General features: G+C 55.8%; 7 protein-coding genes across 7 annotated transcripts; 4 read left to right on the top strand and 3 right to left on the bottom strand.

Annotated features, from left to right (window-relative positions):
- Positions 1-270: 270 nt before the first annotated feature.
- PUNSTDRAFT_41627 (uncharacterized protein) lies at positions 271-1217 on the bottom strand (the record flags this gene model as incomplete). The annotated part of the gene is made up of 3 exons (XM_007379252.1): positions 271-377; positions 429-1143; positions 1179-1217. The coding sequence occupies 3 exons, from the start codon at positions 1215-1217 to the stop codon at positions 271-273; spliced, it is 861 nt and encodes a 286-aa protein (XP_007379314.1).
- A 1620-nt stretch (positions 1218-2837) lies between these two features.
- On the top strand, positions 2838-4101 carry PUNSTDRAFT_130030 (guanine nucleotide binding protein beta subunit; the record flags this gene model as incomplete). Its single annotated transcript, XM_007379251.1, has 5 exons — positions 2838-2949; positions 3005-3482; positions 3534-3665; positions 3721-4033; positions 4090-4101. 5 exons carry the CDS (start codon positions 2838-2840, stop codon positions 4099-4101), a joined length of 1047 nt encoding a protein of 348 aa, XP_007379313.1.
- A 369-nt stretch (positions 4102-4470) lies between these two features.
- Positions 4471-13883, bottom strand: PUNSTDRAFT_96221 (uncharacterized protein; the record flags this gene model as incomplete). Its single annotated transcript, XM_007379250.1, has 17 exons — positions 4471-4659; positions 4713-5519; positions 5572-5893; positions 5947-6123; positions 6176-6546; positions 6608-6765; positions 6817-6978; positions 7030-7120; positions 7187-7336; positions 7390-7493; positions 7542-7712; positions 7765-7985; positions 8036-9378; positions 9431-12284; positions 12336-13056; positions 13111-13215; positions 13265-13883. The coding sequence occupies 13 exons, from the start codon at positions 13881-13883 to the stop codon at positions 6469-6471; spliced, it is 6777 nt and encodes a 2258-aa protein (XP_007379312.1). The 3' UTR covers positions 4471-4659; positions 4713-5519; positions 5572-5893; positions 5947-6123; positions 6176-6468.
- A 1104-nt stretch (positions 13884-14987) lies between these two features.
- PUNSTDRAFT_41624 (uncharacterized protein) lies at positions 14988-17027 on the top strand (the record flags this gene model as incomplete). The annotated part of the gene is made up of 2 exons (XM_007379249.1): positions 14988-15368; positions 15417-17027. 2 exons carry the CDS (start codon positions 14988-14990, stop codon positions 17025-17027), a joined length of 1992 nt encoding a protein of 663 aa, XP_007379311.1.
- Positions 17028-19476: 2449 nt separating this feature from the next.
- Positions 19477-24167, top strand: PUNSTDRAFT_123958 (uncharacterized protein). The gene is made up of 3 exons (XM_007379248.1): positions 19477-20665; positions 20747-20782; positions 21193-24167. The coding sequence occupies exons 1-3, from the start codon at positions 20429-20431 to the stop codon at positions 23926-23928; spliced, it is 3009 nt and encodes a 1002-aa protein (XP_007379310.1). The 5' UTR covers positions 19477-20428; the 3' UTR covers positions 23929-24167.
- On the bottom strand, positions 24138-25761 carry PUNSTDRAFT_80718 (uncharacterized protein; the record flags this gene model as incomplete). The annotated part of the gene is made up of 4 exons (XM_007379247.1): positions 24138-25262; positions 25320-25468; positions 25526-25589; positions 25651-25761. The coding sequence occupies 4 exons, from the start codon at positions 25759-25761 to the stop codon at positions 24267-24269; spliced, it is 1320 nt and encodes a 439-aa protein (XP_007379309.1). The 3' UTR covers positions 24138-24266.
- A 315-nt stretch (positions 25762-26076) lies between these two features.
- PUNSTDRAFT_80715 (uncharacterized protein) lies at positions 26077-27356 on the top strand. The gene is made up of 2 exons (XM_007379246.1): positions 26077-26434; positions 26514-27356. Exons 1-2 carry the CDS (start codon positions 26248-26250, stop codon positions 27044-27046), a joined length of 720 nt encoding a protein of 239 aa, XP_007379308.1. The 5' UTR covers positions 26077-26247; the 3' UTR covers positions 27047-27356.
- Positions 27357-27415: the final 59 nt, after the last annotated feature.

Raw genomic sequence — 27415 nt, 5'->3', positions numbered from 1 at the left:
CGCTCCACAAGACCCCAAGCTCTTCGACGAGGCAGACCTGGGTGCTATAGTGCCGATATGAGAGAAATTTACCGATCGCCAATTGTGTGCGTCCCGGATCGCTCGTGAACAGATTCACACAGGTCCTCACCACTCGGTCCGACAACATCGTCGTTGAACTCATGATTGCAGTATGGACATACAAGAACAACGTTTGTCAATCCGAGCTACCTGAACGATATTCTACGCTGGCCACTATCCCATCAAAGAACTTTGATGAATAGTAGTAATTCAGAGCGTGTCCGTGGCGGCGTAGTGTTGGAGGGCGTTCGCGGCGGCATTTTCTTCCGCCCCAGCTTTGCTGTTAGCCGCGCCCCTTCCCCGTAGTTCATCATTGACTATACATCGATATGGCTCGGACTGAAATAACAATGTAACGGAACACTCACCAAAGACAGTGGATAACCAACTGTTTCCGCTTCTGTCGGTCTTGAAACGAATCGGGGGCGGAGTGCCGTAAAGCCTTTGAACAACGGTGTTCAGTTGATGTTTGTTCGAGGCTAGAAAGACATGAGCATAGGTAGAGATATGCCGCCTGAGCAAGAGGTATGCTGCTTGAGCGTCGTACCGCTCGTCGACATTGATGGTACTGATTTCCTGCACTGTCGCAGCTTTGATGTCGGTATTGTGGGGTCGATGTCGATGTGAGCGCATCGAGCAAGGCTTTAACGATGTCCACGATGGCAATGGAGGTACGTTGAACGCTCGCTGGGTCGTCCAGCCATCTGCACTCAATCGTTCAGCTCCGTAACGCGCGGCAGTGATTATCTCGGAGGACGGAGAGCGGATGTTGCTGGTCAGCTCATATCTCAGAGAAGGTGGGGCGAGGCGGTTGAACCGGGTTTGACATGTAGCTGAGATTGTTGCGCTGGAGAGCCAAGACTGGGCTTGTTGAGAGCAGGAGGCAACGCTCAACCTGAGAACTACGAGATTGTCGAACAATGTGAACGTCACAGCGGGACTCGGAATTTGCGTCGCAGACCAGTGAGGGTGAATGAGTGGTCCGGAATACCGCTTGCCAATGGTGGTAGGGCACCGGAGACATATGCCAAGAAGATGGAGGAGGTCGCAGATTTTGCCAACATTCTTCCAGAAATTGAAATGCTGGGCCGTCGTAGCATCGCGTGCAACCAACTTACGCCTGTAACAGCCATCCGTATATCGTCGACATATGACATTGGTCTTCACAAAGTCGGAGCTGATACACAAGAGATGGAGTCACCCTGATAGGTGTACGCAAGCTTTCTACCCAGCCAGAGTGGCGGTCAAATTCTCCGAGGCACCCTCTGAGCCGTTCCGCTCTTAACGGCATGATGGGAGCAAGTCCTGAGGGCTGGCGCTTTCCAGAGGCAGAATCGTAGATCTCAGTAGCACGGATGCGCAAGGGATGTGCGATCGGAATTACGTATACTTGACGAGCTTGCTTCAGAACAAAGCGCCAACGTGGCCCAACTGTTGGGGGACACAAAAGTGCAGAAAACCGCGGGTGGCCAAGTTAGATCGGAGCTGGTATCTTTGGCCTGCCTTGAGCCGTGAGCAGGGACACGGTATAGAATGGTCGAGCGGTCCAAGGAGCAGCGATGGCTGAGAAGTCGGCGTTCAGAATCAACGGCGTGCGCGCAGAAGGGGGCAGGAAACGCCAGTTGGTATCAGATACCATGCGGCTTTGTGGCAAGTCCAAGTCTTGACCTAGCGTCAAGCTTGATCGTTCCCTTGATTGGCGCGAGTTGATGCCAGCGTAACTGGCCATATACCTTGAACCTCGGTTATACCTCTCTCAGTGTTAGCCCGGAATTTTCGAGGGAATTTTCTCCAGCGCCCGCGATGGCTGGCCACGGCGGACCCTGAGACGTTGGTACACGTACACGTCCGCGTAGAACATACAATGATGCTTTGTTCCCAGCCAACGCTTTATAACCGGCGAATCCGGTGTAAGTGAAGCGGTAGGATCCACATATGGGGTACCCGATGGAGGATCACAGACGCCCAAGTGTGGAAATATCCAATGTAGGTTGAACGCCCGTATGTTGTAGAGATCCTCCGCGGATAGGATATTTCTCTGTGCATGAGCTCATAGTGACCGCTAGGGTTTAGCGCTGACCGATGATACCGGAACCCCGCGCTGGGCTGGAAAGGCTCATGTTTCCGAGGGGCATCCATCTTAATGCGAATGGATCACCTCAGATAGGCAGTGCGTTGGGCGATGGGCAAGACCATTGGCAGATCCGCCACTGACGTCGACATGCATGTGCATGGGAAGAAATGGGCTGTTGAGAACAAGAGAAAGCTGCCCGCTCGTCGTCGACGGCGGCTTACAGGAGTGCTGACGCGCTCAGGCATGTCAAAACGGAGTGCCCTGGAGGAGGATGAAAATAACAAATGGAGCTCGGAGAAGGAGCCAGAGCCGGTGGCGAGAACCGAGCGGCGAGCGGAGAGATGCGAACCATAAGGGTGTGTGGGAACTTTTGGGCAGCATCTCGCTGTCGTTCCCGACGGCGCCCCCTTGCCTCTCGTCGCTCCCCAGGTCAGCCGTCCCTCCCGCCATAGGCTCTCGTTGGAACGTACATCCTCGGACTCCCGTCTTCAGTGCACACAGACGCAAGTTAACCTTGTCATCGTCCTTCTCGACCACCACATCAACGCCTCTCGTCGTCTTGAGTAAGCGCGCACTCTTGTTGCCAATCCCATGCCTAAGTCCACTTGTGCCTCGCTCACCTGCTTGAACTAGGTTTTCATTCGGAGGACAACTCGGCCTTTGAACAACAGAGCCCTCTTTCGCCCCAGATCATCGATCCGACATGTCCCAACAACAGGGTGATATCCAGGAGAGGATCGCCGCTGCACGGCGTGAGGCCGAGAGCTTGAAGGAAAAAATTAGAGCAAAAAAAGAGTCCTCGGCAGACACTAGCTGTGAGTATCCTGCAATGTAACATCGTCGATGGCTCGGCGCTCACTCGTCACCCAGTGCGCGCCATGGCGCAGGAGGTCGAGCCCCTGCCGCGCATCGTCATGCGTCCCCGCCGTACTCTCAGAGGTCACCTGGCGAAGATTTACGCTATGCACTGGGCAGCGGACCGCCGACACCTCGTCTCAGCGTCGCAGGACGGTAAACTCATCGTATGGGATGCCTATACGACCAACAAAGTTCATGCTATCCCGCTACGCTCCAGCTGGGTCATGACTTGTGCCTACTCGCCTTCCGGCAATTTCGTCGCCTGCGGTGGCCTCGACAACATCTGTTCCGTCTACAACCTCAACAGCAAGCAAGAGGGTGTCAAAGGCGCCCGCGAACTCAGCGCCCATTCCGGATATTTGAGCTGCTGCCGCTTCATCAACGATCGCCAGATTGTCACCAGTTCTGGCGATATGACATGCATGCTCTGGGACATCGAAGCCGGTGTCCGAGTCGTTGAGTTCAGCGACCACACTGGCGATGTCATGAGGTAAGTGCCTTCCCGCCTATCTGTAGACCACGGGTGTTCAACGACTTTCAGTCTGTCTCTCGCCCCCAATCTGAACACCTTCGTATCCGGCGCTTGCGATGCCAGCGCGAAACTGTGGGATATCCGAAGTGGCAAGGCGACGCAGACCTTCACGGGCCATGAGTCAGACATCAACGCTGTCAAGTAATTTTTTTGCCTTTCCCAGCAGTTTTACAACAGTTTTAATGAAGCTTCCTAGCTTCTTCCCGAACGGCGACGCGTTCGCCACTGGTTCGGATGACGCATCCTGCCGATTATTCGACATCCGCGCCGACCGCGAGCTCAACACCTTCACGCATGATAACATCTTGTGTGGCATCACGTCCGTCGCGTTCTCCATCTCCGGCCGCATACTCTTCGGCGGCTATGACGATTGGACATGCAATGTCTGGGACACTCTCAGGGGTGAGCGTGTAGGTGTCCTCACTGGTCACGAGAACCGCGTCAGCTGCCTTGGAGTCAGCGCGGATGGCATGGCGCTCTGCACGGGTAGCTGGGATAGTACGCTCAGGGTGAGTGAATCGTCCGGATAGCCAACCCCTCGAAAATCTGACCTCAGGGCATACAGGTGTGGGCGTAATGGTGACGATTTACGTGCCTTCTCTCTCGACGTTGGAAATTCGACATCCCCGTTCCGGAACTCTTTCACCCCTCCTGGTATCCATCTGAAGCTATCTATATCACCCGACCCGTGTGCCCATGCGGCCGCGTTCATACTGTCCTTACATTACGTTCTTGTGGTTAACTTTCTCCTTCCTTCCTTTTTATCTCTAGCGCTGGTGATCGATCTATACCGCTGTCGTACATGAATGCATTGTGTGGATTTTCCTCTCGATATTGGCGTGACAAGAGCACACGCGTGTGACTTGTGATTATACATAGTCACGGCTCTGGTCGTGACGGATTTTTGGGCGGTTGCCCAGCCACAGAGTTTGAGCTGAGGGCTGCAACGATCCCTTGTAATCTATCGAGCTGTTCTTCTGGTCGAGTTGCGATGCCCCCTAAACAATCGATCTTCAGGCAACCTGGAGCGCAGCACTTTCAGCTAGTGCATAGATCGCAACGAGACCCACTCTACCATGATCCCGACGCCAGTCAGCAGGTTCTCAAAGCGTTCGAACGGGAAAATGCCAAGAAGGTAGGGTGCTTTAATATTCAACACCGACGCTCGTTACGGACTAAGTTATATAGGGGAAATCTCGTGCGGAATTGGAGAGGACGATAAATCCGTCCGACCTTGCACACGATCTCGAGCGAGCGAACATAGGGGAAGCTGCAGCCCATGGGATCTACTTCGATGATACCGACTATGATTACATGCAACATCTACGAGAGGTCGGAAATAAGGAAGACGGTGTGGAGAGTTTCTTCGTCGAGGCACCAGTTGTCTCGACCAAAGGCAAGGGCAAAGCGAGGGATCCCATCGTCTTGAAGGATTTGCCCGCGGAGGTTCTGCCCTCGGCGACTGAGCTTCCACTCAACTACGAGTCTCAGGAGGCAGTCCCATCGTCTATCGCTGGTTTCCGGCCAGACATGGATCCCCACCTCCGACAAGCCCTGGAGGCGCTTGAAGACGATGCGTTCGTGGATGATGGCTTGGAGGACGACTTCTTCGGAGAGCTCGTTAATGATGGAGAAAGAAACGCGGAGGATCGATTTGATTATGATTTTGACGATGCCGGAACGATTGACGACGATCGCTTTGTTGCCTCCTCTTCGACGCAAACCGTGGAGAGCACCGAGGAGGAAGAGGAGCCCGGCTGGGAAGCACGGTTTGCTGAGTTCAAGTGGATCCAGAAAGCAAATGCGACATCGAACGACAGATCGGATGACGAACATTCAGAGGGTGGCGATACGATCGGAGTCCTACCTCAGATTGCCGTCATCGGGGGAAAGCATCGACGGCGAGGCGCATCGGACGCATCGGGATATAGCATGAGCAGTGCTTCGCTGTATCGGAGCGAGGGCCTCCAAACTCTTGACGACCGGTTCGACAAGGTAAAGGTCTCGCATCTCCTTGCGCGCACTCTTCTGACTTTGACTCGAGTAGCTCGAGCGAGAATATGCGGACGAGGACGGCGAAGATGAGGACTTCGACGAGGACGATGATGCACCTGACTTGATCACATCTCGAGAGGACTTTGAGAAAATGATGGACCAGTTTCTGGCCAACTTCGAGATCCTCGGCGGTAAAATGAAGCCAAAACTCGAGGGGGATAGCGCAGCAGAAAAGTTAGACACGTTCAGACGGGCTATGCGCCACGATAACAATATTCGTGTCCATGATGGGGACGACGGCAACGAAAAGGATATCCTAGTACCTGTTGACGTCGACGACATTAGGGAGCGATGGGACTGCGAAACCATCCTTTGTAAGTCGCGAGCCTCATGTTACTGCTTCGGAAGATGACGTTTCCCTCATCAGCCACATATAGCAACCTTGAGAATCATCCTCGGCTCATACGCGCCCGGAGTGAAAAGGTCATACCTCGCATCCGCATTGACCGCCGCACTGGGTTGCCTTCGGTAGAAGTCGGGCTGAAACAAACCGAAGCGCAGAACGAAAAGCCCGAGGGCGAGCACGACGACGACTCTGCTCGACGTCGGTATATTCTCTCATTGCCTTGGTCGTGTTTCTGAGCTATGATCAATAGGAGTGTACGTTACAATCGCAAGACCGCGTAATGAGTCAAGAGAGGACAAGAAAGCTAGGAAGCAAGCTGCCAAGGCAGAGCGTCAAACTCGAAGAGCAGAAAAGAAGCAGAATACGGATAGATTCGGTGCAGAAATCAAGCGGCAGACGCAGAGCCTTGTGGCCAAAGAAACAGCAAGGATCAGGAAGCTGTGATTGACAATGGGTCTATTAGACGGATGGTGTAAAGTTATGTGCTGGTATAATACAAATGCCTAGGAACTCCATGAAATGCTCAGTGTCTTGTCACATGCCTTACCAATCAGGCCAAAGCTCAGATAAACCTATGTCCTCTTCTGGTGCATCCTGCTGCTTCATCCAACGGTCGGGGACCTTCAAGCGAAATGTTTAAATCCTGCCTGGTTGGTCGCAACGAACCCTGTGAACCACGTACCAACGGGAAGTAGCGCTCCATCGCACTTATGAACCGTTGCCTGTATTGCTTGGGCGTGATTATAGTTGGTTCTCCCCGACTGCCTCCTCCGCCAAGGAAAGCGCTATCTTTTACCCAACTCTCCAACTTCTTGTCCCACGTATAGGTTCTGATGTAATCTGAAGCATTTGTTGTTAACAGCTTGAAGGGCCGCACAGCTAGTCACTGACCAACTATTCCGACGACCAGTTCGTTGTTAACGCTGTCCACACCGACAACAAGAGAGTAGTCCATAACATTCACATCGGCCAGAAATTTGCTGTCGTTGAACAGTGCTCCTCTTAGAATGCGCTTGGAATGTTCTCTCAGATAGAATGGAGCGGTGTGTGCGCCTGCGCGGTTGCATCAGTAAGTGATACAAGGCAATGACACCAGATACAAACTTTCAACCAGGTTCTCGTCTAGTAGTACTTCGTTTTCACGGCCTGTTGACTGAACCCGACGGTTTCGAGTGGAGCCTTTGAGGTCATATATCTGCCCACGGCGAACAGCGTGCAGATACGACGTAAGTTCATATATGAAATGCGCGAAGTACAAAACGCGTGCCTTCGAGAAGCGTCGGTCATAGAAGAGGTTTTCCATAACCAGCAAATTCATTTGCGTATATCTCGTCCTTGACGTCGATTGGTCTTGTGTTTTTCGGAACGTAATCTTATAGCATCCAAACACTTTGGCAAGCAAGGTGGGACGCTTTAGTATCCTATTAGTCCCTGGCTATCCCAAAATGCTATGCAAACACTCACTTGGGCGACCACTGCTGAGGACATGTAGTCAAAGTATGCAGGAGCGAAGGTTGCCATAGCTTGTAGCTCTGCCCTGGACAGTTCCTTTGCAATGAACCGGTCGTCTTAATGCTTGTCAGACAGACATCTCGGTTAGATTATGCGCGAAGTACCTTTGGTTTTCAAGAAGGCGGAACCTGACTTTCCCCCGCTGGCATCCCATTTAACGCAGCGCGCGAGGGATTCGACCATCCGTTTCTCACAGTCATATGTACGCCTGAGCGCATCGAACTGCTCCGGGAACAGAACCGTACAACTGATCTCCAATCCGCTGCTCTCAAAAGCTATAAAAACAGGTGAGTTCCAGACGAGATATCTATTCGGTAAGGTACGTACTAAAAACCCATGGGAGTTTCGACGATGGAACTCGCATCTCTTCCGTTGGATTCGCGCTGTCGGAACTGTCGACGTTGACCACACCCCAGGTCGATGTAGATTCTGCCACGGATCTATCATCCGGCATAAACGCTTCGCCGCTGCCATCTGCCACCTTGGGTTCCCTGGCTTGCCTCTTCTCTGCTCGAGATTTCGTGAGCATCTCGCGATATTGCGGGGAGCTATGAACCCTCATCAGCGATAGAGCTCGTACATAGAGGATTGGTTATACTTCAAAACCAGAGCTATGATGGAAGTGGGTTCATCCGTGCGAACCACCATGGAGGCATCCCTGAAGATATGCTCAGGATCGGCAAGAGGGTCATCCCCGTCCAGATCCATGCGATGTCGTTGATGTGAGAGAGGGGCTGGCCAGAGGCTTGACAACGCTTGACGTAGCATAGAATTGCGATCTGCGCCGTTCGGGTTAACCTCCAGGTCGGATTGAGGTGGAGTCGACAGGCCCTGGACTTTGGTAGCATTGGCCGCAGAAAGCAATGGCGATGACGGTGCAGACACTGAAATATCCAAGCTTGGCGTGAGATCTTGAACTACCACTGGGGAAGGATCTTGATGAACTGCCTTCCCTAGCACGGGAACATCGTCGTTAATCGTATCCAAGGAAGTCGAGGCGCCCGGTCGTGAATCGCTGTTTGGGAATGGAGACGCGGACGGAGATCCGGACACAACGTCGGTTGCCTGTGCGCCTTCTTCATCCCCTTCACCTTCGTCATCCGCTTCACTGGAAGAATCGGATGCCTCGAACTCATCGTTGATCGCGTCTTTGACGCTGTCAAGAATTTCGACCCTGGCCCGGGACGAAGCCACTGGACGGGCTCGTCGGCCACGGATAACCGCATATCGACGGTTTGCACGTTCCTGATCCCTCGTTATGCGCTCGAAATGCTTGGCGATATGAGAGACTCTGCTTCCGGGAACGACGGGCTGCTTCCGCAGGGTGGACTTGCCGGCTGCAGCTGAGGAGGGCCGGGAAGCACCTCTCTCTCTGATAAAAGGGCGATTACTGCCTTTCACTCTGATGATCTGAGAGGGACCAGCGATGAGCCCCGTTTCACCAACCGGAGATACAGCTTGAGTACGTTTGATCGTGTCCTCTGTTCCATTACGCGTCAATGAAGGACGCTTATCTGGCGATGCTCGTCGTGATGGCAATGTTGACTCGATAGAGGGGACTGCAGGCCCAGGAATACGGCTATTTGCCTGAGTCCCAGTCGGCCGTCTAGCGGGAGTCAAGTATCGGGGCGCAATGTTCGCCGCGTAGCTCGACTCAAAATCAGAGACAGACGATTTCCGGAGGAACACAGGCTTGTTGACGGGTCGATTACGATGGCGAGGGAGTGGTCTGGCCGAAGGTCGGGATGCATATTCCTGCTCACTCTCAGATATAGGATAATGCGGTGCTAACGCTGTCTTGGCAAGATCACGGACACCTTCTGGGGGGAGGACTTCTGAGTACCGCTTGACTAAATCTGCAACAGTGGGTTGTTGAGCAGTACGCCGCGGAAGCCGAGATAGGCGGGGAAGCATGGTTTCCTCCGGACTATTGCGCCGTTCCTGCAGAAACCCGATTAATATGTGGTGCACCGTTTGTGGCCGAGATCCATACCTGGATTGGGGACGATGGGGTATCAGCAGACGGTTGCGTAGGTCCGCGGCTAGCGCCAATCGTCGAGTCGCTATCTGCGCCCTCCTCATTGAGCACGGGAGATTCAGTAGGTCCCTTCGTAGCGATGAACTCCCCTGCCGGTCCTTCCATCGGGACATCGTCTCCAGCTTCTGATTCTGAAGCTGACGCATCTGAGGACAACGTCGATGCTATCGAGTCGCCTGTAACTCGTCTTCGAGGCAAACCTTCTTCAGCCTCTGAGACACTTGATGACGGTAGATGCTGGTTGTCGAGGAACCCATATTTCTGCCACATGGAGCCTAAACCGCTGACAGTCCCAAAACCAGATACTCTTCGTTTGTCCACCGCAAAACCGCCCATCTTCGGTTTCGGCAACTTGTCGAAGTCCTGCTGCCAGGCTACGATCTTGTCTTGCCGGTATGCACGGGCTTGGTTTAAAGCCAAAGTATCCGTAGGGTCTGACTCGTCATAAAGCCGTTTCAACAGCTTCGCGATCTCTTCTCTCTCGGACTTGGCCCTGTTGATTAGAATATTCACTTGGCTAGCTACTCCGGAATCATATTCTTCGTCCCCGGTGGCGGCATCGATCTTGATATTCTTCAGATCCCCGATTAAGGCCGCATACCATAATTCATTCCTACTTAGTAAACGTTGATAGTCGGCGTTCTTCAACTCCAAGAGGGTCTCCGGGCGGACGCGTATGCGCATCGGTGGATAGACCACTTCATGAAGGACAATCGGGTCCGTCTGGAAACGGATTGTCATACCACGGTAAGCGAAGTATCGGATGTGATGAGTGTAGATGTTGTGATGACATCCCGCGCCTTGAACAAGTTCAACATCCGCCGGATAGAAGTGAAGTTCGAGGAACTTCGCCATCGAATATCGTTGCATTTCCTCCGAAACGGGTATGAAGGGCGTCACAGAGCCGCAAACACGGCAAAGACTCCAGGTGGTGATTAATTCCGGCGCTAACGGATGATAGGCCCTTCCGTTGATTTGGCCATCCCACTGTTCCACCGCTACCAGTATCTGAGCTTCGTGATGGACGTAGACAGTGCAATGCCGTGCAATAGGCTGGTTACACCCCTTGCCTGAACAAATAGCCTTTGGGTCCAGGAAATGAACAAGTGTTTCGTGAACAGACTTCTCTATGAACCGTCCAAGGGTGCAGTCGTTTTCTCCATAGAATGTCATGTATTTCATCTGCGGCGGGAAGCATGGTCGTCGATGTCCGTATTCATTGATAGGCAACTTCATTTCCCACAGGGCGATGTTTTGATACTTCTCCACGTTAAGGTCATCCTTGTTTTTCCGGAGATACCACTCCCAGATACGACGCTGCTCCTCATGTTGCCATTGAACATGGCTGAGTCGACTCTCCAGAGCAATGTCCCTCGACGTCTTGAGAAGTACCATTTGATGGTCCGAAGAAAGTGCTGAAGGTAATGGCGATGACGGGACTGAACCTGCGACATGGACAGGTTCCTGATCAAAGTAGCCCAACTCTTGTCGCGTGGACACCTGAGACTCGGAGGCAGGAGTCCTCGGGATGTCGGGGGCGGGCAAAGACTCGATCATCGCTCTAATATCATCCTTATCCGTCTCGTCCGGCGTAACGAGGGTAGGTTGCGCAATGGAACCTGGGTCTCCCCTAACTTGCGATTTCTCTTCACGGGAAATAACCTCATCTTCCCATGCCCGCTTGTCGCGCATCAGTTGCTCATCAAGTTCCTTCATCCGGCGAATGGGGTATGGCGGAGGGAATCGTAGGGTCGCAGATACTGAGATAAAGGTCTTTAGGTAGGGGTCAAGTGAATCCTGGATTCTCCGAGAAACACGGAGCTGTTTGGCGTCCTCGGTCGGTAGATCATCATCGTCAGATGGTTCCGATAGGTTCTGCTCTGTTGTTCCAGCGACGGCCTCGGATGAAGTCAGGACCTGGGAACTGTATGGCGCTGGCGCAGCATCATTGGTGAGGTTCGGAAGAGCGATCACGGAGTCTTTCCATAAATGGGTTTCCAACTTGAGATTTCGGACAGTGAACACGAGGAATCGTGTTACCTTCTTCACGCGTCGCAATGTTTCAATATCCCCACCTCGTAGAAGAATGGTGCATCCCATATCAGGGTTGCATCCTTCGAAACGCAAGTACGTCTTCCGACGACCAGGAATCAAGGGATGGTCAAATGTCTGGATCCGGAAGTGCTGGCAGTGGCCTAGGCGTGACTCGACAACAAGCTTGTCCATCGAGGAAAAGATATCCCCCTGAGTCATCCGGGAGATGAAGGTTATTGCGGACTCTTTGACCGATCTCGCAACTGCGATATTATGCTTTGCCAATTGATCCAACGCGAGGCGAGAAACCGACTTCTGCACGAGGATCACATGGGGACGCAATGCCGCGATGCGCGTTGCCAAATTACCGAGATATTCTTTTTCCTGGCGAACGATCTGGCCGAAGTGCATGTACTGGCCTTCCACGCGATGGAACTCGAGAGGAAAGGTAACGAGCATCACGCGTGGGTTCCGTAGATTTCGCAGCATTTGCTTATGAGCGACGTTCTTGGTTATCACCGCACCATCGACGTACTCCGAATTGGACGGAGAGCCACCGGGAATTTTCTTGATTTTGACATATCGACGCACGTCCATCTCAGCTCCTTGCCGCTGCGGAAGGGCAGTGAACGTCATCTCGCGAGCGATGCGAAGCGCCAGCTTCATCAGTACGTCTTCCCATTCCGTCGGGTTAGGTATATTCTCCGTCTTGAGCATCTGCTGAAGCATGATACGCAAATGAAACATGGAGATGAGGTTGAGCTCCTGCGCATAACTGAGGAGAGCGTCAATCCGCGCACACAAGTAAGGATGGCTGTTATCTTACGCTGTACTTTCTCTTCTGGTACGCCAGCCATATTCAGTCATCAGGTTGGAATCATAACTAAGCCTGCTCTGCACACGGCTGCGTATGAATGGCGTCGAAGAGTCATGCTCCGCATTGAAGGAACTGAGGCGCGATCGAGACATATTGTGTGGGCCAGGACTATCAATCGGATATGCCTGGTCAGCAACGCCAGTGGGGAATTGTATGGTGCTCAAGCCGTCCGTCCGCACAGACAGCGAAGCCGGGAATTCAATTGGTGCGTTCGAGTTCGGCGAGGGTGATATATCTCGGGCGTCAAGATGGGGTGATGATGCTCCGGAATCCTTGTCGTCATCCATCTGTGCACGGCGGAATGGCGCGATATTCCCTCTAGCTGCTTCCCACATTTGGTCATCTTCTTCGGTATTCCGTGGCGTATACACTGATCCATTCCCGTCCTCCGGGATCGGCCATCGCCGTTCGGCGATAGAGAAGAGGTTGAAGTTGTCATCCTTCCGGCCGAAGACATTGAAGGCCGAAAATGGGGAATGGGGGTGTCCTAGTTGGTGGGGCGGGAAAGGGGAAGTCGCGCTAGAAACAATCGAGCGTCTGTCGTCATCGTCATCGTCGTCCGTCTTCGAGGCCTGTTCGAGACAGAGATTGCACACGCGAATCATTCCGTCATGACCAAAGCGGCCACCGTTCATGATGTTGGATGCGCATCGGGCACAAAATATCTGGCCTGATGGGCATGATCAGCATGGATGATCTTTGTGAATTCGTATCTTGGATTTACCGCATATACGACAATGGTGTTTCCGACGCCATGCCGTGAACGTGGTCTTGCAATCATAGCATTCCTTTGCATTATCGTCGTCCATCCAATAATCACGCGAAAGACCTGTAAATCAAGTTATAGAAATAGGCACAGACGTATGACGAATACGTACCTTCTCCCCTAATCCTGCGGATGGCTTTGGAGATAGAAACTGGCGGCTTGCTGCTCATCGTTGTCCGTACACTGCGGGCATCATCTGCTATCGGAAAGCCGGGTATGGATGTGCCGTACGCGCCACCGTCAAGAGGGTCGTATGACGGAGAATAGAGTTGTGCGCTTCGAGAGGAGGGACGGTCATGCTCTGCATTTAACGATGGAGCATCGGAAACGACTGGTGTCAGAGAAACCATCGGGGCGGCTGTTTTCGATGCTGACACTTGTAGCGATGTCGGACGTTCAGCCAAGGGTCGAGACTGGGATATACTAGGCGCGGTCTTGCTTTCAGACGTTGACGGACGCCTTTGATCCGCTGAACTCGAGGGTGGGTTGACGTTGGAGGCAGAAGTGGTGCCAGCTCCTACGGACGCAAGAGGTCCCGCTAAGGAGTTCTTGACCTTGGAAAAGAGAGAAGAGACAAGCGCGTAAGAAGATTGATCGTTTTCGTCCTCCTCGGCAAATGGATTGAAAGATGTAAGACTAGTGATATCGTCAACGAGCTTCGTGTTGCTGCGTGAACGGGGAGAAGTGATAGGGCTTGAAACGAAAGGAGCTGGATATTTCGGTAATTCCATATCGTTAAGCTATGAGTAGTCGTACTCAATGTTCATGGTAGTTGAAGGGTATATCAGAATATACTTAGCATGAGTCGCGAGTCCAGGAGCCCCACGGATGGACGCGATACACCACGTGAGGCTCAACATTTCTCGCTATTTCTCGTTCAAATACTATTAGTAATACTTGAAGTCGAGTAATGGAAGGGGTCGGCGAACCAACCCAATCCTCGCGTTTTACTTGTTACTTATTAAAGTTCCAAAGAAATCTGGGAGCGGTGCATCCGGCGACAAGCGGTATGGCGCGAAATATCGAGGTTGCTGTAGCGAAACAGCCATTTGTTGAACTCACGTGCAACTTGACGGTGCTGCAAATCCTCGCCAACTTCCAAGCTCGATCCACAGGGAATCAGGGATCTCTGTGCCGTCAGATACTGACTAGAGAGGCTATGGTATCCATATATATTCATACTGGAAAGCGCCGGGTGCCCCGGTAGCATACCTTCGCTTGAGCAGAGCTGCACTTGCACATACAGTATGCAAAATCACTAGATTATTATCAGGTAAACTATAGTATGCAGTTCCACAAACTACGACTCGATTCGATATTCCGTCTGCAATTCCGGTGTATCACAAGTGGTAATTAAAGGGTTGCAATTCTGCATATGGAACGTACACCTATGTTGCGATTCGACGCAGAAGGAGGCCCCGAAGACTGGCAGCCGTGAGAAGAGTAAACGTAAGACGCGAGTTCAATCAATTGCGTCGTTGCAACACAGCCCCTGTTCACAAATACCGGTCCAGGGATATACCTGAGCAAGCTCAGGTAATGCCCCAAGAACGTCCACTGTTAAGTATGAATATCCGCGGTTTCGCGAACTGCCGCACGACTCTGCCACAAGTTATGATTGTTGACGGCGCTGTACCGATGTGGAGTTCCAGAGAGTTGAAACGCCTCAAGCCGGATAGTTCGAAGGCTGACGGACGTAATAGGACGTAATCAGTGACATGGTGAAGAGGTGACGAGTTGGCGACGCGATAAAATATGCGGAGTGGTCATTTACGACGTATTAACGACGGTTTTTCCTCCCCTCAGCTCCCTTTCCTCCCCTTCAGACCGGCTTGATGTCTTCCAGAACGCCCAGTGGGGCATTCTTTACCGACAGCGAGTCCATTTCGCCTGCAAAGCGCAGAAGAAGCGACTGCCATAGTCCCCCCTCTCTAGACGTTGCTACCGTTGAGCACCCGAAACCGGAACGTAGACGCGTCAACCCAGAAACTCTTGCCCAGAAACTTGGCCCTCAGGTCGTCGCTGATCTCCAAGCGTGTATCACACCCGGGATGACTGAGATGCCGTCCTTCGAGATCCGCAAGCGAATTCAACAGCGGTACAATATCGACAGGCGCCATATCTATGACTGGTTTCATGCCATGGGTTTGCGCGTCGTGAAAGACGAGAAGTCCAACTCGTCGAAACGGGCTGATGAGTCCAGATCAGTACTGACGGTACGTGGATCGTTTATCCTGACCGTACTAGCTAAATGCTACACGCAGCTTTGCGCCCGAAGAAACAGACAACCTCCGATCAGGGGACCAATCACAGTAAGCTGCGCCCACTCTGCGACGGAAAACATGAGTTCTGTGTCCGTGTCTCCTGTGCAACATCGACGGCGCAAGACGATGTCTTCTTCCAACGACCGTGATTCGGTGGCGTCCATTCACTCCTATACCCCCACCATTGGCAGTGACTCCGGTGAGGTCTCGGAAATTCGTTCACCACTGGGCTCCTTATCACAGACTCCTGGTGTTCTGTACTCTGGCGGACGTTCTGGCCTTAATGCATCTCTGCTCCATGAGTTACCGACCTTGTTTGACGACGACGATCGACTGGTATACCCAGATCTTGCTGCTCCTGTGCCTTCGTACCCTTTGGCCCATGCGCTCAATTCGACTCTTACTGTGGCAACTTCGGGCAGCCCGTCTCCTGGTCTTGACGAGAACGACAATGAGCCTTTGCCTGAACCTGTGATGAAACCGATCACGTTGGAGGACCTCAACGATACTTTTCCCGAGCCAAGCCAGACAGCGCCCATGTTCTCATCTGACTTGGAGTCGTCTACTATTCAAGAACGTCAAGAGACTTACTCGTTTATCTCTGATGCTTTGGGGCTGGTGACCGCACCCGACGCGGGGGCTACGCCGATTCAAGAGGCCAAGGGCAGCTATCAGGCCTACAAACAGGACCTTTCGCGTATTTACTATGGAAAGATCCTCGATGCAACGGACCGCGCTCCGGGAATTCGCTCCAATTCTTCCTTGCCCCACAGTTCTGCAGGCTCGGACGACAGCATTGGCAGCCTACAGCTCAGGGACCACCCTCGGCAACTTCAGGCTATCCCCCCAACGGCGACACAATGGCCTCGGCGCATCGGAACGATGGATTCGCGAACTGGGAACGACGGGGATCCTACATACCTTGATGCTTTCAGGCACGATCGTGTCCCTCCTTCGGTTGACCTTGATCACGGCATGGTGGCTGCTTGGGTGTCGACAGACCGCGGCAACGCGCCATTGTATGCGCGAGAGGGTGGCGTGGCCAACCCGATGTTCTTCGATCCTCAGGTTGCGTTAACTCCGGAATTCGAGGACCTGAACGCTGGCCAGTACATGATGCGGTGGTACAACGGACATGCTCCCGATCTTCGAATGTTGCCGACGTTCGAAGCGCATCCTACCGATCCTCGCTTCTACTTGGCCTCAGACCCTTACTATCCCTCGATTCATACGGAGGAACAATACTATCCTGAGTTCGCCTTCCAGCCTCCACCTCTTGGCGATGCACCGATACACATGCCGATGACCATACGGGACGGACAGCCTTTTGGCTTCCACCATCCAGCCGAATCGTATGGACCTCCCGTTTTTCCGGCGGATTGCCTGGGTCATGGAGTCATTCCATACATGCATGACGCCTCAACCCACTTCTACCCGCACGCTTCCTTTCTTGAAGACGGCGGATACCGAATCCAGGAGGGCTACGACAGGCCGCCCACTGCGCCTTTAAGTAAATGCGCCAACACGCACGAACAAAGAAGCACGCCACAAGTCTTCGATGGGCTTGTCTCCGCCTCGGGTGACGAGTGTGAGTTTCAAAGCGCACAGTGAAGAGGCGCCGCGCCCTGTAGCCCAAGAAACGTTCGTTCTCTTCCGCCTATTTCTCTTCGCACACGTATAGGTAGCTAAAATATACCGCTCTTTCACTTAGTACCCTTTTCGCTCTTCCAGCACGTAATATGGCTCTACCTTACGCGGGACCTCCCTAATACCTCTGTTATAGTCGTTCGGTGTACCTTTTCTTCGATGATCGACCATATATCGGGCATGATGCATCGTTGTCGCTTCGGTTCCCGTCCCCCGCGCACCACTTATCGTCGAGCCTATTTGTGTATCCAGCCATGACAATGATATGAATCACAATCAGGGACAGCCGTCCTGAAACATTGATGAAATACGTATATGATCGGTAATCATGCGTAAAATGTTGGACGTGCATCACACTGGAACCCTGCTGGAACCCCACCAAATGCAAGTATGCCAGCTCAAATCCGCATGTACTTATTCGGATAAAGATGCACGAGGTGATCCACGGGACAGCCACGATGCATGCACATGAGCACAAGTAAGTCGAGACCAATCCCAGTCTGGGTCCGGAGTAGACGCGTGTACTTGTTTGAGCTAGTCCTCCCAACCGGATCGACCATTGAAAGGAACGAGGGCAAGGGAAGACCCATGCTGGATCGCGAGCACACATAGTGCTGACCCAACGCTGCTCAGGGACCTAGGCCTGTGATCGGTGGGTAACAGTTGTCCTCAGTTGTCTCGGTGCTTTGTTCGCACGTCATGGGACGATCTGGGACGATCTGTCGAGTAAGCGTACGCGTAGCGCTTTGACGATCTGCTTCCGATCCTACCCTATTCCCATAGCTTTCTCGTTCGCAGATTCGCGACCACACAGATAGCACATGCCCGAAAAATTTCCGGGGCCATGAGTGCGGGAGGACGAAAGAGAAGTTGCCAGGCCCTCCGGAGATGATGCTTACAACCGCAGCATGCACCTGGTCTCGGAGTTCGGGGCGGAGTAGCGGTGGCTCTTCGGTTCTACTGTACGTCCTGGGGCATTTGGCTTGGGGATGGTAGTGCTCAACGGCCATACATCGAGCCCATACCCATCGGGAATTAAGGTGTTTTTTTCTTTACACACCGAATTAGTGGATCGTTCTTTACTCGAGCGCCTATGATTCTTTCATCGAATCGCACAGTGGCAAGGATCATCGATCATCGTTCTTGCATGTCTTTGGTCAGTGCGCAGATCCGCTCGATCGCTCCAGCGGGCCCAGACACGCTCGCAGAGAAAACTATCTCAGAGGGCGAACACGCTGTATCCTCGGAACTGAAAGGTCACACGACGTGGGATGTGAGACCCAAGGACGCACCCATGCCGTTATTCTAAAGCGAAGTTCATTTACGTGGCCTAAGAAGGCTCTGGACGTCGACCTAGAGGAGTCGACGGACCGCTGCCCGATGGAAAGCTTCTGAGGTGGTGGTGGACCAGGATTACGAACATAGGTCCCTAAACAGGAACGGCTCACATACCCCCAAGGTTTCACGGCTCCAGTGGGCACGCACCGATTCACCCGGGGCGCGTATGTCTACATATACAAGTACAACTACGGGTGTATGCTATCATGTCCATACACATCTCCCCCTGATGCTATGGAATGGGCGTATGGCGCGACGATAATCCTCATCGCCTCCGACGGTATAGTGCCTCGACCGTAAGCCCCTGGTAAGCTTTATGCGTTTGCGACATGATAAAGCGACGATCTGAGCGAGCTGCGCGTTCGAATGCCAACATGGCACTTGATAATCAAGCGTCATTCGTTGGTCGCTGGTTGCTTGTTATCGATCTCTCGGAAGCTTCGGCGGAGGTGGAGTAGGAAGCACTACTACCGGTTCCTAGTATGACGCCAGGCCCTGGCCCTCGACCGCGTCCCCAGAATGTGGGGTACGACCGGCGGAGGGAGCGAACGGGGAGGATCGAGTCCACAAATGGTCGCCAGAGCGCTGGGAAAGTCTGCAGCATTTGACCGAGTATATCGCTGTGCAAGTTATCTCCGTGAAGCAGACATGGGAGCTGCCATCCGGTTTTTGTAGTGCTGCATAGTGAGTGCACACCCTGTATTATGTGGCCGTTCGTGAATCAGGTATATCCGGAGAGGCTGTCGTTTATCTACCACGAATGTTCTAACCCTCTGCTCGGGATCCTGGAAGATTCGAGAACGCGCAGCCTGAGGGGCTTCTAGGTCGACGACGAAGTCGTAATCGTGATCGTAAGATGGTGTCTCTCTCTGAGACTAGTACTACGCTTTGCAAGCATTCTTGGTCAAACAGTTCTTCCGAGTGTTCGAATGTTTCTCCTTGACATGGCCATTCCACCATTATTGCTGAACCTTCTGATGCAACAATCAGAGGACATCGTATGGCGTACCCGCAGCGATGGAGCTAGCGCCGGCCGGTGACATATGAATGTTCAGATATCACATAGTCCATAACTCGATATATCGCTTGCGGTCGGCATGAGAAGTACTGCCGAAACATGTAACATGTGTCCGGCGCCTCGAAGTATTAGAGTCCAATCATTCGAACCGAAAGGTTGCTTTCCAAATCGCCAGTCCTGACCAACGTACATTTATAGGTGATACATCACGTCTTTTTGGCATCAGCCAACGTCAAGGAACCATGACCGGACGTTTCCGTACAGATCACCGCCAAACGCAAGTTTAGGACTTGGGCACTAGTGTGAAGATCGGAACGGCCTCCTATGGCGCTGCTCTGTGGACGTGCAGCGGTCTACCCCATTGAGCGCTCTGCCGGAACACACCGCGTCCTCGTTGTCGCGTCCGAATAAGGGTTGTCAGGACGTCGCGCCGACGCCGCGCAGAGAAGCAGCGTCTTTTAAGTTTGCAAATCAGGGAGACGTGTCCGCGCGTCGACTCAGAACAGCGTAAGGCGCGGTCTTGCGAGGGCCAAGACAACCGTAGGTATTCGTCGTGAAGTCGCCGGATCCGCCACTGCGATAGTCCCGCACAAATTGGAAGACCGGTGTCACCCCGTTGCCCGGAAAGAACTGGCCAAGGTGTGCAGAATTTCGAGTCAACGCCTGGCCGTTCATCTCAGACGAACAATCGCGTAGGCATCTCCCGATACTCGTATCATGGCCAAGAAAACTGGCTCGCGAAGCGCACATGGTTTGCCGTTATCAGACGCTGGGCATGTCCACACGTCCCGTGAGGTCCGCGAAAAGGCGAGCAGTGTGTGTAGCCTTGTGTAACCGATGACGTTGTATAGTACCTGAAAGATGGGGCGACTGCAGTCTCGTGCAAGGCGTGGGCTTCAGTCCCCCGACGGCAGTGCGATAACAGGAAGATGCCGAGCCGAATTTGACGACAATATCACGTCCCTGATCGCGATGCGACTGTAAAGATCCGGTCCTCTTCAGCATCCCCATGTCCGCACAGAGAAAGAGAGAGACAGCTGTTGCGCCCGAGAAGACGGATGCGAGAGAAGATCCGTGTGCGCCCCCCACCGCGCCCGCAGAGAACGAGTCGCAATGGCCGCAAAGCGAGACTGGATATGGGCGAACGGATCCCGCGAGCAGCACGGCCGTTGATGGAGAGGGCACGAGGCGGTGGCAGATGCTCAGAGGCAGACGGAGGAGTATACAATGCGCATACGCATACGCCGTGGGCAATGCCCCAGCGAGGCTCGAGCGCTGATAGATAAGAGTCAAACCCGGGGGTGGATGAAACCGACAACCTTTTCAGTTTGCGCCTGGCGCTGTGGCGGGTGAGACGGGAGGTGTGAGTGAAGTCATATTGCGTTCAATATGGCACTGCGAATGTGAGACCGGGCGCCGGTGTGAGACGAGCACGCCTTCGGGGATGCTCTCTCGGTGCCGGGGGTGCTGTACTCTACACGTTCCGGTGTCTCAGAGCGTTGTGGCCATTCACGGACTGGTGCGGGGACACGCCGCGGATTCGAAGGTTAGGCAGCGAACGCCACCGAGTGCGCGAGGACGGTCGTATCGCGATGGGATGACATGCGGCGGGAAAGGAAGTGGGAGGGCGATTGGTCCCGGATGCGGCAGGTCGAGGATAGGAGGGCGTGCGTTCGCGAATGCCAGCTTGTGGGGGTGGCTGGGAAGAAAGCGGTCGGATGGGAAGATAAGATGCGTACTGAGATGGGATGAGGGTGTGATGCCCATGGGCAGCTGCTGCAGATGGCGGGCCGGCAAGAAGCGCGCGGGCGGTGTAATTACGGTCGTGCGGGAGAGACTCGGGTGGTACGGCGGCTGGCGACGCTCGCGTGGCAGGCGATGTCGATCAGTCGCTCGGATACGGCTGCTCAGCTGGCCCAACCAGGGGCGGGCTGTTGGTGGTCGCGGTCGTCGGTGGCGACGACGGCGTGCACGGGGAGGAGAATTGATCGGGACGGATATTGCGCTGATCGGCCTGTGGGCGGCACGGGGGGTGGGCGTCTGATAAGAGGCGAGCTGGGATCCGGGCGGGTCGGAAGGAGTTCGCGCGGAGGTTGCTATCGCTGTCCTCGAGGCTCGACCGACATACATATCACCCACCACTCACACGTCCTCCTCCCCGCCGCCACCATGCTCACCGTCCCCGTCCCGCCCGACCGCAGGGACGCCCTCGCCATCGTCGGCGCACGCGGCCGCTCTCGCGACGTCTCCCCCGTCGCCGTCGCCCGCGCCGTCCACGAGCGCAGGCGCCAGCCCCGACAAACGCCACTGCCCAGCCACATCCCTGCTGACCGTCGTCCGGCCACCACGGCCAAGCCACTACCCATAATCCGCGCCGCCGTCGACCCCTCGCCGCGCCGCGCCTCTCTTTCTTCCTCTCGCTCGCCGTCGCCGTCACCCGTCGTCGTCACCCCCTCAGAGGACCCCCCGGCGACCCACACGCCCATGACCCAGCCCCTCACCCAGCCAGCGGCACACGACCAGATATGGCCCCCGGGCAGCCTCAGCATCCAGGAGCAGATGCAGCACGCTTACGCCCTCGACAACATGCACCTCGCCCGCGTCCTCTACCTCAAGCTGCGCGGCATCGAGGTCTCGTCCGACGACGACCCCCGCATCGCCGAAGTCCGCGACGACGATTTCCAGCCGTGCTTTGTGCCACCCGGAGCGATTCAGTTGGAGGAGGAGGATGAACGCATGCTCATGGAACGCAGGCGGGAGGAAGCAGAGAGGTGGAGACTGCAGGAACGGGAAGAGAGGCTGAGGGAGCTCGGCAGGCGCTGGGACGCGGAGAAGGCCAAGATGCAGGCGATGAAGGACCGTGCCGCCGCCTGCAGGGCCAAGACGGAGGAGTGCAAACGACGCAGCGGCGAGCGCGACAGGAAGGCCGACGCCCGCACCCGCGCCCGCGACACCCGCGCGCAGATGGACGCCCGCACCGAGGAGACGATGCGCCGCCACCTCCAGCTCGGCCTCGGCACCTCCGCCGCGAGGCCCAAGCTCTCCTACGACGCCCTCTCTCCCGCCCGAGCGAGTCCCGCCGCGCGGCAAGAGCCGTATATGCTCCGCTATGACCTCCCGCCCCCGATCGCCCTCGCGCGCTCCACCCCCGCGGGCGCCTCCCGTAGCCCGCCTCCGTGCAAGCCCAAGCCTCGCCGCGCGCTCACCACGCCGTCGCCGTCGCCGTCGCCCCAGCGCGCGCACTGCATCCCCTTCGAGCTCGTCGTGACCTGTATGTCTGGACCCTTATTCCCGTCCGAGGACCCTTCGTGTCTGCGGGGCAGGCCCTCGCAGAGGCAGCTTTTGGACTCGCTCGTCAAGGCAGGCGAGCACGTCGCCTCCACCAAGGCCAAGGCACCCACCCGCACTCCGTACGCTCCGCGCCGCACGGACTCGGCGCTCTCCAACGTCAGCACGGACTCGTCAGACTGCCCCGTGTGCTCTGCCAACACCAGTAGGCAGTCCACGGTCTCGTCCGCGTCAACCTCCACCTCCACTTCGCGCTCCGGCTCGTGGCTATCCTTTGGAAGCCACATGTCCGTCTCGACCACCATCACCACTCCCGCCGCATCCCTCCGGTCCAAGGCATCCTCCGTATCGTCCTCGGTCTCCCCGCGAGCGAGCCCGAAGGTCGCGTTCGCGTCCTTGACTATCGTACACACATGCACGTGTCCTCGCACGCGGCTCACCCGCGTACCGCTTGCCGAGTGCCCTCTCGACTACGACGACGACGAGAAGGCAGGACTGAAGGAGCTGCGCGCGATCAAGGAAGAGGATGGAGAACCGTCCCGGAAGCGGGGCTCCGCGACGCTCTCCTTTACCAAGCGCGTTTCGCTCTCGATGAGCCGCGTCGTCGACTTTGCTGCGCGACTGCAGGAGGCCTACGTCCGCGCGACGCTCTCCAACGCCGTCGCCTACGATTCTTATGACTCCTCCCGGTCGTCCTTCGCCTCGCGCTCCAGGGGCGCGGCAGCGCCGGCCCCGACGAAGCGCGGGCTCAAGCCACCTGGCTACCGCGTGCGCGGCTCCGACATCCGCGCCTTCCTCTCCGTTCCAGAACTTGCGGAACCGACTGATGATGAAGGCGACGCGCCCGCGTTATATATACTCCTCCCCCTCTCCTCGTCTTACTCGCCGCCCGCAGCGCAACGCCCGCCGACGCGCGCGCTCGGCCTCGGACCCGGCTACCCGCCGCTCCCATCTCCTCTCCGCCCGCGTTCCCCGCCGCCGACGCTTTCATACCGCGAGCGCCCGATCGCGAACCCAGTCATGCTCCGGCTGAAGGCGCTCCAGAACGTGTGCTGCGCGCGTGCCCTGGCGTGGGAGGGCCGCGGCAAGGACGGGTACATGGGCAGCGGCCGAGAGCGGATCGTCGGCGTCGCGTTCGAAGGTATCGGACGCAGCAGACTGGCGCGGCAGGCGCACCTCGAGCTTCACGCGCAAGTGAGCGAGATTGATGTGGACTGTTGATCGATTGATTTGTTTTCGTTGGTGTGGGCTAGATGAGGTCGTTGGCTAGATGGAGGAGGATCCTTTCGGTTTGACTATGAACACACCGTATAATCGGCTTAACAGCGTTCCTTATCGCGAACCGGCTAATAAAGGCTGTCTCTTGCTCGTTCTCTCGCTTTCACGTTGTATGTTTGCACTTTGTTACCTCACTGTACACCAGTTATGCACGCATTGTAAATAGTATTCCATCCATCCCCTGGGCACATGCATACATCCGATCGTAACTCCATCCAGTGTTGCAAAAAGAGAGCATAAATACAAAACATGAATGACGAACAAGGGTACAGTGGGACGCGCTAGCGATTGAACTCCAGGCCGGGCGCTGCGCCCCCAGGGCCGGGTTGCAACGGCCACCCCGCCGTCCGCTCTGGTGGGCCCCAGTACCCCGGCCCCGCGCCCCGTCCGCGCTGTCCAAACATCGCCGGTCGCCTCGCGCCAGGACCAGGCGCGGCGCCCCGCTGCGCGTGCAGATCCGCGTTGCTCCGCTGGATGATCGGTATCGGTGGGGGCGCCGGTCGGTGCTCGGGCGGGGGCGCGCGTTCGAACATGTTTGGATTCGGCTGAAGGTGCAGCGGCGCGCCTTGTTGCTGCTGCTGCTGCTGCTGCTGTTGCTGCTGCTGCTGCTGCTGTTCGCGCAGCTGCTGCTGGTGCTGCTGGAAGAGGGTGAAGTGCTGAGGAGGCATGCCCCCGCCGCCCATGCCCTGGTTCGGGTTCATGCCCGGGTGGTTCATGCCCACGGACGTGACGACGACGCCGCTCCCGGGCCCGCCATGCCCCGCCAGGCGCACGCCAACACCGCCGTCCGGCCAGCCGCCGCTCGCCATGCCAAGCCCGCCAAAGCTGCTCCCCGGCCCCGCGAAACCGCTACCGCAGCCACCTTTCGCGGCGCGTAGCTCGTTGCGGAAGAGATGCGTGTAGCGTAGGGCGTCGGCGGGCTCGGACGCGAGCCAGCCGAGGCGCTCGGCGTTGCCTTGGTCGATACCGAGCTCCTTTCGTAACTCCTCGTTCTCCTCGCTGAGGCGCGCGATCTCGGCCTCGCGCTCGACCGCCCAATCACCCATGGGCTCCAATGGCGGACTGTCCGGGTCCGCGGACTCCGCGGAGGATGAGGGATCGGAGGGGTCGCGTCCCATGCTTTGAAGCAGGCTGCGGAGGTGATGCGCGAGCCGTTGCAGGGCCATCGCGGCGCCGATGTTCGATGCCAGTTCGTTTGGCAGCGGCTGGCCTTCCTTCGACACGAGCAAAGTTTCGTAATGGCGCGTGAGGGTGTGCTCGTGCTGTTGTGCTGCGGCCTGAGACGAGAACGTGTGATTGGGACATGACGATGCGAAGGCGGGGGTGCGGCTTACGGCGTGGCTCCGGAATTTGTTCATGACGGTCTCCATGGTTTGCTCGTACTCTTTGAGAAGTTGGTTCAGCTGTTTGTTCTCGTGATGTAGCTTTTGGTTTTCGATGACGACCTGCGCGTTGTCGCGTTCGAGCTCGGATTCAAATACCTCTTGGGCTCGTCAGAGACGCCGCGAACGTGAACATGCACGCCAGCACGATCGCTCACCTCTCGTAATGTCGGTATTGAATCTCCTCAGTGAGAAGCCCGAATAGCTGTGTGCAGCCTGATCCTGTGGAAACCCGGACCGTTGGTTTACATACTATCGTGCACGGCGTACGGGGCTCACGTACTTGAAGCTGGCGCGCCTGAGCCTTGAGCGAAGTAGATACCTTCTGATTGTACGCATTTTGTTCGCTCAGTTCGTGAATCAGTTGCCAGGCGCGAAGGAGGTCTGTGTCCATAATCGTCGCAGCTGGGGGTGGTCGCGGTCGCGGACGACCTCGAGCCTGCACGCGACGCCCTGCACAACGCCCATGGCGAGCTTCTGCGGACCCCCGGCGAACGCATCGACCTCGGCCAGTGACAAGCGAAGCCTTGCGTAGCATCCTTTGCATCTATTGATTGCCTTCAAACGTGCAGATACGACATACACAACGTTCTATTTCGCTCCGCGTTCCCAGCGAAATGCGCGGTAAGACAACGTTTGATGCGACACCCTGTCGCGGCCGTTCCGCGACCCCTCACAATCCCCAACTTGCCCTCTCCCCATCATCACCTTTAGCCTCGGAATCCCCTTCGTGTACGGCCACATCTCTCTTTTCTTCGCTGGACCTCGCTATTGGAACTCCAGAGACTCTGCACCTCTGGACCTTTGAACCTTTCGCCCCGTAACATTATCCACCGACGTCGGGTCTCGTCGTAATCCTCGTCCGCCGCCGCCGGCCGCCATGTCATCCATATCTGCGCTCTCTGCCTCGGTCACCCGCATTCTCTCCTTGACCGGGTTTCCGAAGGAGCTGAAGACGAAAGACATCCAGTCGGCCTTTTCCGAGTGGGAGAACGTCGCGGGAGGTTTCAAGATCAAATGGGTGGATGACACCAGCCTTTACATTGTCTTCCAAGACCCTGCGACAGGTCAGTATCACAAGCCACTTTCCCTTCATTTCCTCAATTATATATGTGCCGCTAATGCCCGTTCATGTTCGATCATCAGCCAAACGCGCGTATCTGAAGACGGTCGCGTATCCTCCGGCCATCTTCACCTCTCCGACCACCCAGACTTCCGCTATTATCCGCCCGTATGACGGCCCCGACGCCGTCTCCGTCATCCACGCCGTCAACTCACGGCAGCACAGCAACAACAACAACTCGCGCGGGCAGCGCGCGCAGTCCATGTCCGTCCCGAGCACCCACGGACGCGGCATGTCCGTCTCCAACGGTTTCCGCGGCGGCAACGGAAACGCCGACGCGCCGGGTGCCATGTCCGTCCAGACGTCGCACAACGGCTCGTCCTCTTTCGGGCGCGAGCCGTCGCCGACGCTCCCGAGCTTGCCCTCGCACCCGACGCTCAACTCGCTCATCGAGAACTCGCTCGGCGGCGCTGCCGCGCTCGACGGCTCCGACCCTGCCATCCTCGCCCAGGGCCCGCGAATCGGCGACCCCGGCAAGCGCATGCTCGGTCACGCGCTCGGCGTCCGCCATCCCGGCCTGCCCACGCGTGCTGGCGTGGCCGTGGCCGACGCCTGAACGTATGCGAAGCGGACGTGACATGAACGGACGGGGGGCCGATATGGGGGCTCCCGTGGGCTGTATGCTATATGACAAACGGAGGGTGGAGCGCACAAGAAGGAGAGAGAGAGACAGCTTGGAGGCAGTCCGTTCTCGGTTTACGTCCTCAGCGTGGATTCGGTCCAGGTCGCGCCCCATGTCCTTTCGTTATGCATGGGATGCGATGCAACGTTGCCGACTTTCATAAAACGCGTACATGTTCTTTCTAGTGGTCTCTTGGTATACAGCAAACATGACACCTTAATTGTACAGCTTCCGTGGAGCTCGTGCGCGGCATTGATGGCAGAGTGAATCTCCGCAGGCTGCGAACGGGGTGTTAGCCCGTGT

Source organism: Punctularia strigosozonata, assembly GCF_000264995.1.
Source record: "Punctularia strigosozonata HHB-11173 SS5 unplaced genomic scaffold PUNSTscaffold_1, whole genome shotgun sequence".
Taxonomy (NCBI): domain Eukaryota; kingdom Fungi; phylum Basidiomycota; class Agaricomycetes; order Corticiales; family Punctulariaceae; genus Punctularia; species Punctularia strigosozonata.
This window is presented reverse-complemented; position numbering and strand designations above follow the sequence as displayed.

Bases quoted from the DNA above. Each gene is read 5' to 3' on its own strand.
- PUNSTDRAFT_123958 (XM_007379248.1), top strand. From the start codon at position 20,429: ATGTCCGCACAGAGAAAGAGAGAGACAGCTGTTGCGCCCGAGAAGACG. The intron at 20,666-20,746 runs GTGGGCAATGCC...CAACCTTTTCAG, and splicing joins AATGCGCATACGCATACGCC to TTTGCGCCTGGCGCTGTGGC. The intron at 20,783-21,192 runs GTGAGTGAAGTC...GCCCATGGGCAG, and splicing joins TGGCGGGTGAGACGGGAGGT to CTGCTGCAGATGGCGGGCCG.
- PUNSTDRAFT_80715 (XM_007379246.1), top strand. From the start codon at position 26,248: ATGTCATCCATATCTGCGCTCTCTGCCTCGGTCACCCGCATTCTCTCC. The intron at 26,435-26,513 runs GTCAGTATCACA...TTCGATCATCAG, and splicing joins CTTCCAAGACCCTGCGACAG to CCAAACGCGCGTATCTGAAG.